This window comes from Eptatretus burgeri, chromosome 1 (assembly GCF_056783735.1).
Source record: "Eptatretus burgeri isolate ZD-2024b chromosome 1, Ebu_testis_v1, whole genome shotgun sequence".
NCBI lineage: Eukaryota > Metazoa > Chordata > Myxini > Myxiniformes > Myxinidae > Eptatretus > Eptatretus burgeri.
Genome location: NC_140961.1, coordinates 30926065 through 30943388, shown reverse-complemented (window position 1 = coordinate 30943388; position 17324 = coordinate 30926065). Strand labels below are relative to the sequence as shown.

Sequence of the window (17324 nt, the reverse complement as noted above, 5' to 3'; positions counted from 1 at the left end):
TGAGACGCCCCCTTGGTGCGGCCATCCACATGTAAGGTATCTTTCGAGGTAGTGCATTCCTGACGGAATGGCAGTTCCAATCGGCGCTCTGAGTTATCTGTGTCTGGTGGCCTCAGGACCGGGCGTTCAGGAGGGACCCGAGTGCTTCCCCTCATGGCAAGCCTCAAACCCTGGATCCGCAACAATATATTATATCTTCGACATAAATGGCAGTCCTTCTGTCTGTTTGTTTGTAACCAATAAGCTCCTAGACCAGTGAACCGATCTTGATGAAACTTTACACACATATTGTCCTAATATTCAGCTCCAGGATGCGCTAAGTGGCTTTCCATAAACATTCCTGCAGGGTGGTTTAACGTGTTGTTATTTTCGAATAGTGCGCCGACATATTAATCGTTACAAAAGGCTTCATGGTTAAAAACGCTAGGGATTTTTGAAATACAAAATGTTCATATTCGTTGACTTTTTAAACATACACATTCTCCTCCTGTTATAACAGCTTTGAAACCCGAAACGTTATGCCACTGCGAAAGCGAACAAATTTGAATTCTCGAACTGCACGCGCACGGCAACAGCGACAGAGGCGTTCAGAGGTATGCCGTTTCATAATACACATCTCCCAATTATTACTTCAAGAACGGTTATAATTTTGATGTAAATTTTGACGTAGTTGGAGCTCACAAGTAAAATCGCAAATCTTTTCCCACGGCCAACTGTATGTCTTTTCCCTGTATGCAAACACAAGTATGTCAACACAGAGACAACCATGTCAACTGTATGCTAACACAAGTCTTTTCCCACGGCCAACTGTATGTAGGTTGTTCAAGAGTTGGTAACCCAAATAATTTGTTCATTTATGCACCACAAGGCAAGACAACGAATGTCGTTTACCATGAGGCTCTTCAAAACTAATAAGTTATCGTTTCATGTGTTCGGAAATCTACCTATTTGCGATTTTACATGTCCATCTGCCCCACATAACGGGTATGTGTTAATGTATTCGTTTTAACTGTAAATATCCCATGGCAACCTTTTCGTCGCTTAACTGCTGATAAATGCTTAACCTACTTGTTCTATGTGTAGGATTTGCCATTTTTGTTAACGTTTTTTTGGGAACCATCCATTTAGCGTAGAATAAGCTAATTGAGGTGACTATCGATACTTATGGGTTAACCAAGCGGCTCTTCAAGCAGTTCGACGATCACACCCGTGAACAGGCAGATAGCTATGCCATCGACACTTTCGCTTCGACATCACTATGTTCTGCAATACTACACAACAGTGTCCAGATAAAAGGATACATACAACCAAGAGTGAAGTTGGATTTGAAAGTGAACGAAACACGGCCCTCTTTAGGGCCCGACTTCTAATTGTTACACCACTTCTTTTGACGAGTTCTTTTGTGGTTTTTTCAGGTGTGTTTGGGATGGTTTCATTGAATTTTTCAGTGAGTGTCTCAGTTTAAAAGGCAGCCAGCTGATGAAGGGAAGTATAGGAAGTGCTCCAAGAACAAGATATTTCAACCAAGAAGCAAGAAGTGTTTTTCATATTAAACTTAAAAACCTAACCATTCACTGCACCGCTATATTTACCAGTTGCGACGACAATGATTGCTCCCTCGGCGTCACCCCATAAAAGAAGCCTTCCTAATTTTCTCCATACAACTAATGCCTCAGTCTAACTTGCGTGAGGAAAATAGGCACTTAGTCTTACCAGCAAATTTCCTGGGTATTACCGGGTACTTCAGCAAGTCTAACATATAAAGGTCATTCTCAACACTGACTCACTGACTGATATTAAAGTTTGGTCCCTTCTGGGTGACAGAGAAAGCTGAAATTTTGGGTGCTGACAGACATCGAAGCCAATACAGCAGTAAATATCACAGAACCATCGGAAAGTGTCCATAAATGAAAAAAAAAAAAATATATATATATATATATATATATATATAAACGAAAAAACAAACAAGTGCAGGTGAGCGACCTGAGACAATGGGGAAGCACGGTTCGTTATTGCTTACACTGTGTAAGCATACCCCGCTAATATATTTATCTCTTGCACTCCACTATTCACGGGTCATAAAGTGTGACCTGCTTCGACATTCGCGCTTCACATATTCGCTTTATTTTTTTTAACACTTCAGGACTGGCCTCCTATATCCACCTGGGAAATTGGAAATCAACCAAAATCACAGCATTGCATAAAAAGTGAAATCCTTCAATACAGCACGTATGGTGAAGCAAACCAGTACACTAAAGTTAGTGAAAGAACCACTTATCACTTTGCCACCAATATCTGCCATAATTGTAAGTAAATTTCAACTACTAATGCATGATGAAACACTTGTTTATGGCAAATATTAAAGAGAACGATGGCATAAGAAGAATTAGCTTTCAGCGTTCGGCACAAAATGCCATGGTGGGCAGAAATGATGTTTTTCGTTCGTTCGTACATGAAAACCATTCAATGGTTTTCACATATATAACACATTAGTTTCACAAATTTCCACTGAAATACTCGGGTATTTCCGTCAATTGTCGCCATTTCCGTCCAGGTTATGCTCTGCCATCTACCGGACGGCCGTCATTGGCTCACTTGAGGCACGTGGGGGGGGGACACCGGTGACATTTCAAAATCGGAGCAATTGCATACAGCGCACGTGCTGTAGAAAGGTGCAAAGATCCCCTTAACTCCAGCCCAATTAGCTTAATGTACTTCCAATCATCAGCAAGGTCACAGAATCAATCATCGCAGTTGACATAAAATCATTCCTTTTCTCCAAAAGCCTCATCTCAGATCGTGAATTCAGATTCAGAACTGGTCACTCCACCTTGGACATGCTGCTTTGACTCTCCCAACAATTATGGATATATGTTGAGCTTTTGATACAGTCTGGTATTCTGCCTTGATCTCCAAACTCTCTGCCAATGGAATCCAAGACCAACTCCACTCTGGGATTTCTGACGTCCTCCCCTCTTATAATCAACGTGTGGCTCTCAACGGAACCCTTTCATCTCCTTCCACTGTTCAGGCTGGAGTACCCCAAGGCAGTGTTCTCAGAATATAATATTTCCATTCTTCATCAATGATCTCACTCACTCTGGAAAATCCTCCATCTCTATCTCTGATGATAATTTATCTCTGACAGACAGGCAGCAGCATTTCCCCAGAATTGACAAAATCACAAACTGGTCAAACACAATTTTGCTTATGTATCCATATTGTCCACCCTTTGTGTATTCCCTTACCCCTCGTTTGTTTGTCTCAAACTACTTTCTCCCTCCACCCTGCTGTTGATGTTTCCCCTTACTCCTGCTTTTTCCATTGTGAGGTTGTGCCCTGATTTGTTCTGTGTTGTTGCGCGTCCACAAGCCAAGACTATGTTTAAAAAACAAAACCGAAAAAAATTATTTTTTTAAATCAACAATGCTCCGTCATTTGTGGCATTTTTCAGGAACGTATCCCCTACAAATAGCGGGGTCTGACAGTGTGTGTGTGTGTGTGTGTGTGTATAAATATATATATATATATATACTATATATACTGTATATACTGTATATACACATATACACATATGAGGCCCCGCGAGGAGTGATGTAAGCGACATTTTTAATGATATAATGATGATAGGCTCGGATGATAGGGGAAAGGGTTAAAATAGTGCGATATGGCATTAACACCAAAATGGCCGATGTGACCCTTAAATCACTCCGCACGGTGCCTCATACACACACACACACACACACACACACACACACACACACACAACCTTATTTAATATCTCAGGATACGACTTCATGTTCGGGGCAAAGTCTTTTCTTGGTGCCTTTTGCCTTTCGCTTGTATATACATGTTTTGATGATCGATTGCTTTTTGAATAAAGGCTTGTGAATAATATGCTTTCTGTAAATATGTGCTTATATTTCGTAAATGTTTAAAACCTGCTCATTTAAGCATTTTCCTTCACTGGTTCAACATAGAGTGGATGGATGGGAAGTTTTGCTCCACTGTTTTGTTTTGGTGAAGCCAGCGATCAGCCCACGGTTCGCTCAGCTGAAGACTGAAGACGGGTGAACGCTGAGGGCGTGGACCTCAACTTAGGCAGTTGTACCAACGATTCGGGAGCGCAACTGCGGCCATGAGGACCCTGCTCCATTTAATTGTTTTTGCCGGCATCCGCGATTGGTTGACAACTAACCGAGCCGTAGAGATATTTGTGTTCCAGGGTCAGGAGTTGGCAGTGGGTCCGACTCCGTACCTCGTGAGCCTGGCACATGTGCTGAATCCGTAACAATATGAATATGTGCCTCCGAAAACAATGTCTCCGGTGACTTAGTCAGCGGAGGCATAAAAACTTGTGTAACCTCAACTCAATGCAACATGGTGGGTAAAAAGATCTCATCATGCAACTAAATACATCAACTTCAAGGAAATAATTCAAACAGTTTTGCTTGCAAAAGTAACTTAATGCTGCAATGAAATTTGACATTCCTCAACAATGGTCAGCAAAGGAAAGGCTGCGAAAAGGTTGTGGTTGTGCTGCTTCAGATGTGATAAATTCTGATAATGATCTAAAATCCATTACAATGCACATTTGTCTGAGCAGACCTGCACAGCGGTCAGTTGTGATGGAGAGTGAAGAGCAGGATTGAACGACTCCAAGTGCTGATGCAGATGTTCCACTGAGGAATTTTTTGCTGCTGTAAACAAATTGGGGGAAAAAAAAATTATTAATTTTACACAAATAAAAACAAGTGTACAATTGAACCTCCATTCATCAACATTACCAAGCTTTTAGCAACACACACACACACACACACACACACACACACACACACACACACACACACACACACACACACACACACACACACACACACACACACACACACACAGACACACACACACACAGACACACACACACACAGACACACACAGACACAGACACAGACACAGACACAGACACAGACACAGACACAGACACAGACACAGACACAGACACAGACACAGACACAGACACAGACACAGACACAGACACAGACACAGACACACAGACACACACACACACAGACACAGACACAGACACAGACACAGACACAGACACAGACACACACACACACACACACACACACACACACACACACACACACACACACACCTCTCATGTCAAACAAGGCAGGAGCTGGGTGTCAGGGAAGCATGTAGGTTAGACAATGTTATGTCTAACATTCCCCCGTCAACCAATGCCTTTCCATCCCCCACCTCCTCGTGGCCGGGAAAGAGGAGGAAGCTCCAACCGTCCAGCATGGACGTACATAATTGATGACGGCAATGCAATGTCATGCCTTTGGACAGTGCTGCTTGGCAAGTCATGGTGTGGAATCCACCACGATGCTGTCACGATTCATAGGGCGGAAAGTGGAAGTGGATAGTTGGTGCCCAGCACGTGTTCACGTGGACACCTCGAGGGTGAGGGGAACAACACAGTGTATTTGTACGTTTGTCTCAGCAGAGGATTTTTTTGCTGGTACAAGGGAATGTGGTGGCAAATTTCATCCCGTATCTTATGAAGGTTCTTTCAGGTGTTTCTTTGAACTCGCGCCTGTAAAGCAAATCCGAAAACCAAAAGCTTCAGAAACAACAGTTAAATTGTTTCTCTTTGTGTTTCAAAGCAAAATATATTTGATAACGACAGATTTCTGAGCCGTTTGTTGTATTGACGTTTTTTTTTTTATAAATCACCGAGCCAATTTTTTTTCCACCCATCACACGCAGCTGTTTAGAAAGAACAATGTTTGTGAACGTCTCCCTGAAACGTCTGTGTAAATGTTACGTTGTTTTTCGGTGAAAGTTACTCAAAGTTTCTGGGTTGTATACTGGACGTACATTCGTCTGTAATCATTGTGACTCCCACCTGCCGATTCCCAAAAAATTACCAATATCGGACGTGTGTGTGTGTGCATGCGTGTGTACCGACAAATGGTGTTTCAGAATGTGGAATGAAGTGTTTCCAGGGCAGGCTCAAAGTATCCACCTTCATTTCAGTAAAGGGTCACGATTCATGGACCAAGCTGTGAAGTTTTCTGTTCTCAAAGTTTTGTGCCGAGGGCTCTCTTCAGGATCGTCACTGAGCCCCGGAAAGCTTCCAACTGCAGATTGTTTGTAATAATATTCAGAGATGGTTTTTAGCTCACCTGTGAAGTAGTTCCAGAGAGCTTATGAGATGGTGCGTCGTCCGTCCATCCCCAAATACTTGCAACTTCTTCTCAGAAACTACACAAACGATGTCAATGAAATTTGACCAGAACCTTCATCACCCGTGATGACATTTAAAAAAAAAACCCCAAAAAACACGGGGTTTGAAGGGCTCTCCAGAGGGAGTTTATGGGGGTGGGGGAGGGGTGGGAGGTGGGTTTCCTCCCGAAAGAGGTATTTGCTTTCTTCTCAAACAATACACACAACTCCGATGAAACTTCATGCCAACCTTCATCGCCCATGACACACCAAAGTTTGTTCATGACATAAGAAAAATCTGTATTCAGTGTGTTAATATTGAGGTGTATTAACACATCAATCAGCAATGCCTTCTCAATTTTTGGACCAAGTCTGATATCTGGTCGCAACACTTTGTTTTCCATGTTCACACTGTGGGAAACCGAATTGTTGATTGAATTTATAATGAGGTAAAATTTCAATTAGCTTCAGTTAGTGCTTTCAGAAAGAATTTAATAAATATATGCTGGGAAAGCTCAAAGAGGTAAAATATACACATTGCTCTACAGTCATAAAAACCTTATCTCTTGCCAGATAGCCAGCAAGGAATCACATCCTCTTTCCTCCTCACACCGGGGCAATAAGTAAGCTCCGATAACAGAAAATTTTTCATCCTGTGTGTGTGTAATTTTCACCTCACAAAGTTCCATCTGCTGTTTCTCCAAGAGGCCTCAATTTTGTTCAGTTAATTTCCTTCGATGTATTAACCACGCCTTGGAGGGATCACATAAATACTCGTTATACTCCCTGTATGGTGCAGTGGATGAAGACAGTGGTGGAGGTGCAGCGGGTGCAGGCACTCATGTAAGTGCAGCGGGTGCAGGCAGTGGTGTAGGTGCCGAAATAGAAATTGGTCGACATGAGGTGTGGGAGATGGTTTTTCTTAGTGATATATAGATTCTTCATTCTGCAGGAAGGATCGTAGACATAGAATTCTGTGCAATTTTGAAGGAGCAGGAGTTTGGGACATTGAAGGAAGGAGAAACGATATTGTATCGGGTCATGGCAGGAAGAAGTTGTTTGTGGTACACCTATGTGCAAATGATTCAAGGAAAGTTCACTCAGAGGTTTTGAAAAATAGATGCAGGATATTGGGAAAGCGGTTGAAAGCAAAGAGCTGTGAGGTAATGGTTTCTGGGATTCTCCCAAGATTTGGAAACAATATAGAAATTATGAGCAGAGCAACAGACATCAACCAATGGATGGAAGAATGGTGTAGGGAGGAAGGTTTCACATTTAAGAAGCAGTGGGAATTATTTCGGGGAAGGATAGTGCAAACAAGCTTTACCAAATCTCTCTATCAAACGATACTGTCAAGGGAAGGATCGATGAAATGTCTTAAGACAAAGATCAAGTTCTCGACCAAATAAGAGCTTCTCCTGTATTTGCCATCCAGTTGGACGAAACGACTGATGTTGCTCAGTGTTCTCAGCTACTGATGTATGCTCGTTTTGTGTCAGGCAATCGTGTAAAAGAGGAAATGCTCTTCTGCCATCCCATGGAAAGTTATACAACAGCAACAGATATTTTTCAAGTGGTATCAAACTTCTTCCAGGAAAATCAACATTCGTGGGACTTGCTGGAAGGGGTGTGCACTGATGGAGCTCCAGCCATGCTTGGTTTGCAATCTGGTTTCATAACAAGGGTGAAAGATGAAAAGTCCATCTGCTATAGGTACGCACTGCATCCTTCATCGTGAATCCTTAGCATCCAGAACTCCAACTGCTGAAATGAGGGATGTCATGAACCTGGCTATCAAGGTAGCCAACTTCATCAAAGCTGGAGCCTTAAACAGTCATCTCTTCAAACAGCTGTGTGTGGATATGGATTCTGAACATCAAGCCTTGCTTTCACACAAAAACGTACGATGGCTTTCGAAGGGAAACATGCTTGGACGGCTTTAAGAATTATGACAAGAAGTGGCAACATTTCGTGATTCACACCAGAAAGAAGATCTCCATGACAAGTTCCAGTCTGAAGGATTTTTGCTATCTCTGGCTTACCTGGTGGACATATTTTAAGCGCTGAATGCTATCAACCTCAAACTCCAAGAGAAAAACATCAGCATAATCATGCACCATGACGTCATTCGAGCCTTCATGGCCAAACTCGACCTCTGGAAATGTCGAATTCAGTATGGAAATAAAAGCAGTTTTGCTAACTTGGATTCTGCTCTCATTCACAGTTACCTTGATTCAGAGTGAAAGAAACAAATAATTACTCATCTGAATGAATTGAAAGCAGAATTCATCAGATACTTTCCGGATATAGATGAGAAGCACGAAGCCTAGAAATTCATTCGGAACCCATTTCAATGTGAAGTCGCTGATATTTCAGACGAAGTGCAAGAGGAGTTTCTTTCGTGAAAGTTCAATTCCTCGGCTGAAGAAGACTTAAAAAAACTGGATCGAGAGACGTTCCCGGTCACGTACCTTCCTGTTTATCCTTTGATCTCACATCAAGCTCTTTGGATTCTGACAATGTTTGGATCAACGTATATTTGTGAAGCTGCATTTTCCACGCTTGTTCCTGTCAAGACCAAGGACAGAAAAAAGCTGAACGTTGAAGGGGACTTACGTTGTGCTCTCTCTGGCATTCGACCACACATTCAAGATCTGGGAGCAAAGAAGCAATGTCAAGTATTTCATAAAGTATACTGTGAATATGAGTGTTGGTCATACAGAATTCTTTGTTCAATAAAAAGACTACGAACATGCATTTTTCCAGTTTTTTCTTGTAATTCAGGAGGAATTATTAATCATTTGGTTGAAGATGTGAGGGGTGGGGGAGTGGAGGTAAGCACTAACTACTGGAAGGGGCGTGGTGATAAAAGAAGTTTAAATAATAAGATGGAAGAGCTTGAAGCCAAAGTCGATAGCGAGGAGTACGATATAGTTGCAGTGAGTGAGACATGGTTTAAGGAGGAGAGTAACTGGAGGACAGGAATAGAAGGCTGCAATACTCTCAGCTATTGAGATACTCCTTGTATCTACAATACTCCTTCCCGGTGAGACAGGAAGGAGAGAATAGGAGTTGCAATCTGGGTAAAGGACAGAATTGCATCAAGAGAAAGGGGTGACATGAAGGAAGGAAGGAATAAATGTTGAGGATTCTGTATGGGTAGAGATTAGAGATTGTAATATAAAGATACTGGAAGGATGCTTTTATCGGGCTCCGGGTGGGAAGGAAGAGGAGGAAGGAGTACATTAAGAATTCAAAAGGGCATGTGGTATGGGAAGAGTATTAATTATGGGATATTTTAACTTGCCAGGGCTAGATTGGGTCTTGGAACAGGGAAAGGGCAGAGTAGATGAGGACTTCTTAGTTTTAGTCCAGGATTTCATTTTAACCCAGTTTGTGGATAAGCCCACGATTGGGGGTTGTGTTAGACCTCCTTTTCAGTAACGATCCCAATATGGTGGAGGAGGTGGAGGTCGGGGAGCATATCGGTGCAAGTGACCAGAACATTGTGTGTGCAAAGATTCTGTTAAGGGTTAGAGTTCAGGAAAGTAGGGTTAAGGCTAATATATTTCAGGAAAGAAAACTTGGAGGGTATGAGGAGAGAATTGGGTGATGTAGATTGGGAGACTCTAACAACAGGACAATCAGCATCAGAGAAATGGGAAACTTTAAAGGACCAAATGTGTGGAGTACAGGGTAAGTACATCACAATGAGGTGTAAAACTACAAACAGAAATAGTCCATTTGCCCTTCCTATGTTCACTGTAGTGTACCTATGAATTGTTAAAGGTACAAGGTATTTTGGTTGATTTGTCATTCTAAGGGGTCCCTGAAGTATTCCAGCTGGATTGTCCTCAGGACAACTTTGGGCAATTTTTTTATATGCAAATTAGGGCCGCCATTACTGAAAAATCGATTTTGTTGAATATCTCCGCAACTTTGCATGATAACGTCACAGAAATTGTGTCTATACCCATGTTTTCATGGTCAAGGATTAAAATAATGGTATTAAAAAAGTTACCACATCCATATATTTTGTCTTTATGCAAATTCATTGCCGCTATTACCGAAAAATCGACTTTGTTGAATATCTCTGAAACTTTACATGATAATGTCACAGAAATGGTGTTTATACCTGTGTTTTCATGGTCAAGGATAAAGATAAAAGAATTTTAAAAAGCTACCACATCCATATATTTTGTCTTTATGCAAATTAGTTGCCGCCATAACTGAAAAATCGACTTCGTTGAATATCTTTTCAACTTTACATGATAATGTCACAGAAATGGTGTCTATACCTATGTTTTCATGGTCAAGGATTAATATAAAGGCATTAGAAATGTTACATCAAGGTTTATATGTATGTGTGTGTGTGTGTGTGTGTGTGTGTGTGTGTGTGTGTGTGTGTGTGTGTGTGTGTGTGTGTGTGTGTGTGTGTGTGTGTGTATGTGTGTGTGTGTGTATATATATATATATATATATATATATATATATATATATATATATATATATATATATATAAATATATATATATATATATATATATATATATATATATATATGTATTTGCAGTAGTAATTGGAGAAAAGATGGTCATGTCATTCTGCAACTCTCTGCCGTCCGGGTTCCATGGCAAGATTTCCAGCCAGGTTAAGACGATGGAACAACTCAAACGAGGCATGAAGATTGGCAGTAAGACTGCCTTTGACATGGAGGCCATCTTCATCCGCCTTCTGATGGTCGGACAACGACAGCTAAAGCAAGTACCCATCTTTCAATACGAACTGTGTGCATTCCCGCCCTCAATCATCGATGAGTATGGCTACTTACGCAAGGGCAACAAATCCGTTCTTGCCAATCGTTTGGGTGTGAAACAACTCGATGCTCCAGCTCCAGACATCGTGATCGTAGATGCACAGCAGCTGCTTTACCACATCATATGGCCACATGGAGGGGATGCCTCCATTGTCATTGAGAGTATCAAGCGTCGTCTCTCATGTTATCCTGATGGTACCGAGAAGATTTTGGTATTTGACAGGTATAATGATATCTCAGCAAAAGACCATGAGAGGAAGCGACGTGGTGGCGAGGGTTCAACAGACTATAACTTGACCATCAGCAGTCCACTTCCTAATCGTGATGCCATTCTTAAGAACAAGCACAACAAGCGGGAACTCTCACGGGTGCTGTCTTCATTCAACATGGGTGCTGATATATCGATCGAGAGTAGAGATGGTGGCTTTGCACATGATGAGGCAGATATCACGATGATCTCATACCTGCGACAAGCTGCCGAATCTGGTCTGGTGGTGATTCGAATCCTGAGCGATGACACCGATGTATTTGTGCTTTTTGATGTACTGGGTGTGGGCGATACAGCTGCACAATGTTTGCAGTATCCAGATGGAACGCTGGAATGGGGCAGTGATTGACATCAACGCGAGCTTCTGGGCCAGAAGTGTCTCCAGTTACCTGGAATGCATGCACTGAGTGGCTGCGACACAGTTTCCTACCCATTCAACAAGGGGAAGATCAGCACTCTGAATGCTTTGAAGGAAGGTGACTTCCCAGGGCTGTTTCAGGTCCTGGGCGAGGAAGATGCCACACACGAGGATCTAATGAACACAAACCAACAGTTCTTCACGGCCTTATATGGTCAACAGCCAGGTACTTCGATGAATATGGCATGCTATCAGCTATGCTCCCGGAAGAAGGGGAAGCCAATGCAGATCATGGCATTGCCTCCAACAGAAGTGAATCTGCTTCTTCATGTTCGCCGAGCACACCTTCAGATGATGTTGTGGAAGGCTGCTGATCAGCAGGCTCCTCCTTGTGTGGACATCACACAATTTGGATGGGAATTAAATGATGGTATTCCATCACCTGTCGTTGACATAGGTCCTCCGGCTCCACAAGGGCTCATCGATGTCATATGCTGTGGATGTAAAGCAGAGGGCAAGGCATGCAGCACCGAGGGATGCAACTGCCACAGACATACCATGTCATGTGCGGCCTATTGCGTGTGCGCTGGTGGTGAAGGCTGTTTCAACCCTTTTACGGCAAGGAATGATGTGAGGATAATGTACAGGATGATGCGGAGAATGATGATGATGAAGATGATTAGTATTGAGGAGTTTGGAGGATAATCTATAGATTAGTTTGCACATGCAACATTAGTTTGGAATGAATATGTTGTGCAACATTATTACTGCATTCACAATTCCATGATTTCAGTTTTTGTTATGATTCGATTGTTACTTTGTCATTGTAATAAATGTCATGATCCTCCAACATGGTGTACAGCTTGAAGTATATGGATAGGGTAACATTTTTCATGCCTTTATCTTAATTTTTGACCATGAAAACATAGATATAGACACGATTCTGTGACATTATCATGTAAAATTGCAGAGATATTCAACAAAATCGATTTTTCGGTAATGGCGGCAACTATTTTGCATAAAGACAAAATATATGGATGTGGTAACTTTTTTAATACCTTTATCTTAATCCTTGACCATGAAAACATGGGGAAAGACACTATTTCTGTGACATTATCATGCATAGTTGCAGAGATATTCAACAAATCGATTTTTCAGTAATGGCGGACCTAATTTGCATTTTAAAAAGTTTGCCCAAAGTTGTTCTGAGGACAACCCAGCTGGAATACTTCAGGGACCCATTGGGATCACAAATCAACCAAAAAATCTTGTACCTTTGACAATTCATAGGTTCTCCAAATGGCAAATGGACTAAAAGAGACCAGGGTAGTTGAGCAGTGATATAAGGAATGCTATTAAGCAGAAGCAGAAGGCATTTATTAGGTTTAAAATAACAGGACTGGAGTTGGATGTACATCACTGTCAAAGTAAACAGAGGCAAGTTAAGAAAATAACTCAGCAAACCAAAAGAGTACGAGAAGAACATGGCTAAGAATTTTCAACATAATAGCAAGGCTTTCTTTAAGTATATCAGTGGAAAAGAACAGGTTCAGACCAGTGTGGGCCCATTGAGGAATAGCACCGGGAGAGTGGTTCCTGATGAAAATGAGATGGCAGGCTTACGAAACAGGTATTTTACTGCAACTTTTACACAAGAACAGTCAGGAGAATTGCCAATTGCTGAGAGTATCTCTCATGGAGGTGAGGAAGGGCTTTTACAGAAGATCCAAGTTGGACTGGAGGTAGTAAAGGAACAGCAGGGTAATCTAAGAGAAGATAAGGTCCAGGTCCAGATAATATGCAACCGAGAGAATTGATGAAGGTGGATGAGCAGGTAAGCGAGATGTTGACGGATATTTTAAACAGTTCCCGAGAGTCAGGACAGGTACCAGAGGACTGGAGAGTCGCAAATGTAATGCCATTATTTACGAAAGGACCCAGAGAAAAATTGGGAAACGAGAGACCTGTTAGTTTGACTTCAGTTGTGTGGAAGGTGTTGGAGATATTAATGAAGGACCGGATGAGGAACCATTTAAACAAATACAAACTGATTAAAGGTAGTCAGCAAGGGTTTATCAAGGGTAGTTCCTGTTTATCAAATCTTTAAGAGATCAATGGGGCAGTGTCTGATTGGGTGGATGATGGAAAGGTAGTGGACATAGTATATCGAGACTTTAGGAAGGCATTTGATAAGGTACCATATCGGAGGTTGTTAGCCAAAGTGAGGGCTTGTGGAGTGGCTGGTCAGGCAGCGAATTGGATTGCAAACTGGCTTCGTGGTCAGAAGCAAAAAGTGGCTATGAGTGGGAGGATGTCTTGCTGGGACGATGAAAGTAGCGGGGTACCTCAGGGATAAGTACTCGGACCATTTATATTCATTATTTACATCAATGGTTTGGAGAATGCGGTAAAGAGTAAGCTTTCCAAATTTGCAGATGACACAAAGCTTGGAGGTAAAGTGGATAGCAGAGCAGGTGGTGATCAGATTCAGGAAAGTAGATACTTGAATAGATTGGGCAACAGATTGGCAGATGGCAAAACATTTGCAAATTATATTTAGATATGGGAGTGTGTGGCCCATGTGGAGCAAGGGTGGAACAGTTGAGGAGTGCAATCAATCGCATGTTTACCGTTTGTCCACGTTACTGACTGTGTGGCCTTCTCGATACGGCAATGAGTCAACAAGATACTGCACAGCGGAAGCAGAGCTTCGTTTGAGTTGGCTTCCGGGAATGCCCCTCACTCCTTTTCGCCCGCCTCGACTCTCCGTGACAACATTGTCAGCAACCATTGGCCAGAAGACAAAGGGTGGGGCCATTTACACAGTTGAGCCACTCCCTGTGCTCACACCCACAATACCCTGGTGTTCTCTCAGAGCGTGTAATATACAGTGGGAAAAATGTCCTCAGAAGTGGAGCTAGATCATAGATCATAGATGCAACAATTTTGCCACCTCCAAAAAGTTCCGCTCGGGGCAGTTGCTCGGTTCGCAAACTTTTCACGATATCCATGGTCACAAGGTGTGTGTGTGTTTGTGTTTGTGTTTGTGTTTGTGTTTGTGTGTGTGTGTGTGTGTGTGTGTGTGTGTGTGTGTGTGTGTGTGTGTGTGTGTGTAGATGCAAAATATGCCCGATAAAAGAAGCATGCTTTGTTGTTCGAGTCATGAACAAAAGGACCTCTGCATCATTACCATTTTTTGGCACTTCCACATAGATACGGCTCAGCTGGAACAGGCCAGCAGCATGGAAAATGCCCCCAACCAGCGATAATGAATACATAATGAGGAAATGGTGTGCACACTTCAACATATGTGATAATATGAGGAATGTCCTCAAACCACAAACCCCACTTCCAAGGTACATCACAATAATTCAGTGTGCACGCATTCATTTTCAATTCCTCATTGCCCATACCTTGGTGAAACTCCTCCATTAATCTTATTTTTGTTTCTGCTGCTTCCTCGTCCTCTGGGGTTTGGCTGAAAATAATACAAAGAGAAAGTTAGCTTCACAAGAGAGATAAAATCCAACTAAGGATAACACAATAAAGATAGCACAAAGGGGTAAAGGAAGTTACATGTGTTGTTGTTGACCATGAACCAACTCAAGTTCATTATAAAGATAAATTGGAAAACAGTGTTTTTATCATGGGAGCTATGGCACTGAAACATAAAGAGTTGTCACAGTGAAATCTTTAAAGGTTGCAAAGAAAGACAAAAAAAAAAAATCTGAAAAAATAAAATAAAATAAAATAAAAAACAAAAACATGAAATGAAATTCACATGCAACAATCAAGAAATAAAAACGAAATCGTCTGAACCTGATGCACATCTTCCATGCAAATCCTTCACATCTGAGAGTCTGAAAGAAACCTCAATGAAACTTGAATATAATATTCAGGATGATATACCATATTTCTGAACTCTTACCGTTTACCACGTTCATGATACAACTCGTCCCCCAAAACCCACCAAAAATTTATTTGCGAATCTTGGCACTTAATCTATTTCAATCAAATATATCAAGCATAAAACATTCACAAATTAAAATTTTCCAAAAAAATACCCCACAAAATAAACGTTCATTGCAAAATACAACCTACATAAACTGTCGCTGAAATGAACAAACACAGTCATGACTGGCTTGCCAGTAAAGAGGTCCAATTGGATATAATCCCTCATGGGACAGCTTTCCAGCTCAATTCTTGGGAGCGAGACCACCCCACACTGAATACGGGCAGAGGCAGAAGTGCGTCTGTGGACCGATTCCATTCCGAAAGGAAAACCTGTCATTGCCCACCCCTCTCCATCCCCCCCTCCCCCAAAAGTCCTCGAAAAGCAAGCTATGAACTGCCGTTCATGTTTTTAAGGCTGCAGTGCGATTCATCAATGTGCCTTCTCTCGGATAGAAGGAAAAGTGGGTTTCAGTGCTACCTGTATTAGTTCGGGGACATTAAACATCCCATGGAGTCCTTCGCGAAGAGTGGGCCAGCTATCGCCAGTAACTAGTCAAATTCCAAATTCCTGTCCGAACTACAGGCAAATAGGAAATGGCAAACCACCAGAATAAACCCGCGTCGAAAAACCGCTTTGACGGCATCGACACACACACACACACAAACCGACAAACAAACAAACAAAAACTTCAAATTATATATTAGATATATTTGTACACCACCGGTCTAACGTTTTAGAACAACCCCATTTTTCCAGTTTTTACTGAAATTTAAGCAGTTTAAGTCCAGTGAATCATATGAAATGGCACAAAGCTAAGCAGTAAACTGCCAGAGGTTAAAAAAAAAGTTGAGGTAACCAAAAACTGAAAAACAATGTAAACTTCAGAGTTGTGAAAAAGGCCCTTTTCAGGGAACAAGTAATGGGTGAGCAACTGCAGCTGTTCTGCAGCAAAGGAAGTAAATTAAGCCTTGAAAGTTGATGCAAACAATTCCAACAGGTGTCCCAACTTTTGTTGATTAGTTACATACCCTCTGTCTGGATAAAATTAGTGATGGAACAGACTGTTTCTGCACCCGCTGAAGCATTATTTGGACAAGATTGCACTGCAGGAAGTAGTACATTGCTATCATAATGGCAAGAAAGAGACAAATAACAAAGGAAGACAGAAAGACTATTATAACCCTTAAAAGTGTAGGTCTTTCGTTTGGAGAAATTGCAAGGGAAGCCAAGGTGTCAGTGAGTACAGTTTCCTCTACCATCAAAAGGCAGTTGGAAACTGGAGGTCTGACTCTGACACTATATACATATACATATACATATATATATATATATATATATATGCACACTAACATATCAACACATACAAATACATACATATACACAGTATTTATTCTAATAAAAGCCCTGGGCATTTATTAGAATACCAGTTTGATCAAGGAGGGGAGGGGGCCATTATAAGAGACAATTTATACTGAAACGCAAAAGAAACTTACCACCTTTTAAACCTTCAAATATCAACAATAACACTGCGTGTAGTAAATGTGTGAACAATAGTGTCCTCACTGTCAGACAAAACGATCATGGATGGTCACTTTAACATTCAATGGTCAATTCATAGCACAGCTGTTGAACAGCCGTTTTGACCGTCAGTGATTAGCCAAGGGGTACGGGATGATTTTAATGAGCTGCACGTG

The 17324-nt window shown here is 41.7% G+C and overlaps 1 protein-coding gene across 1 annotated transcript in view; it reads right to left on the bottom strand.

The window, feature by feature from the left end:
* The window catches only part of LOC147034164 (uncharacterized), a 266468-nt gene that overhangs the window by 71712 nt on the left and 177432 nt on the right, over positions 1-17324 (bottom strand). Inside the window, exons 28-29 of the mRNA XM_085850149.1 lie at positions 15089-15153; positions 4609-4700 (exon numbers count right to left, since the gene is read on the bottom strand). Of these exons, the coding sequence (XP_085706275.1) occupies positions 4609-4700; positions 15089-15153 (157 nt within the window). The remainder of the gene's footprint in view (positions 1-4608; positions 4701-15088; positions 15154-17324) is intronic.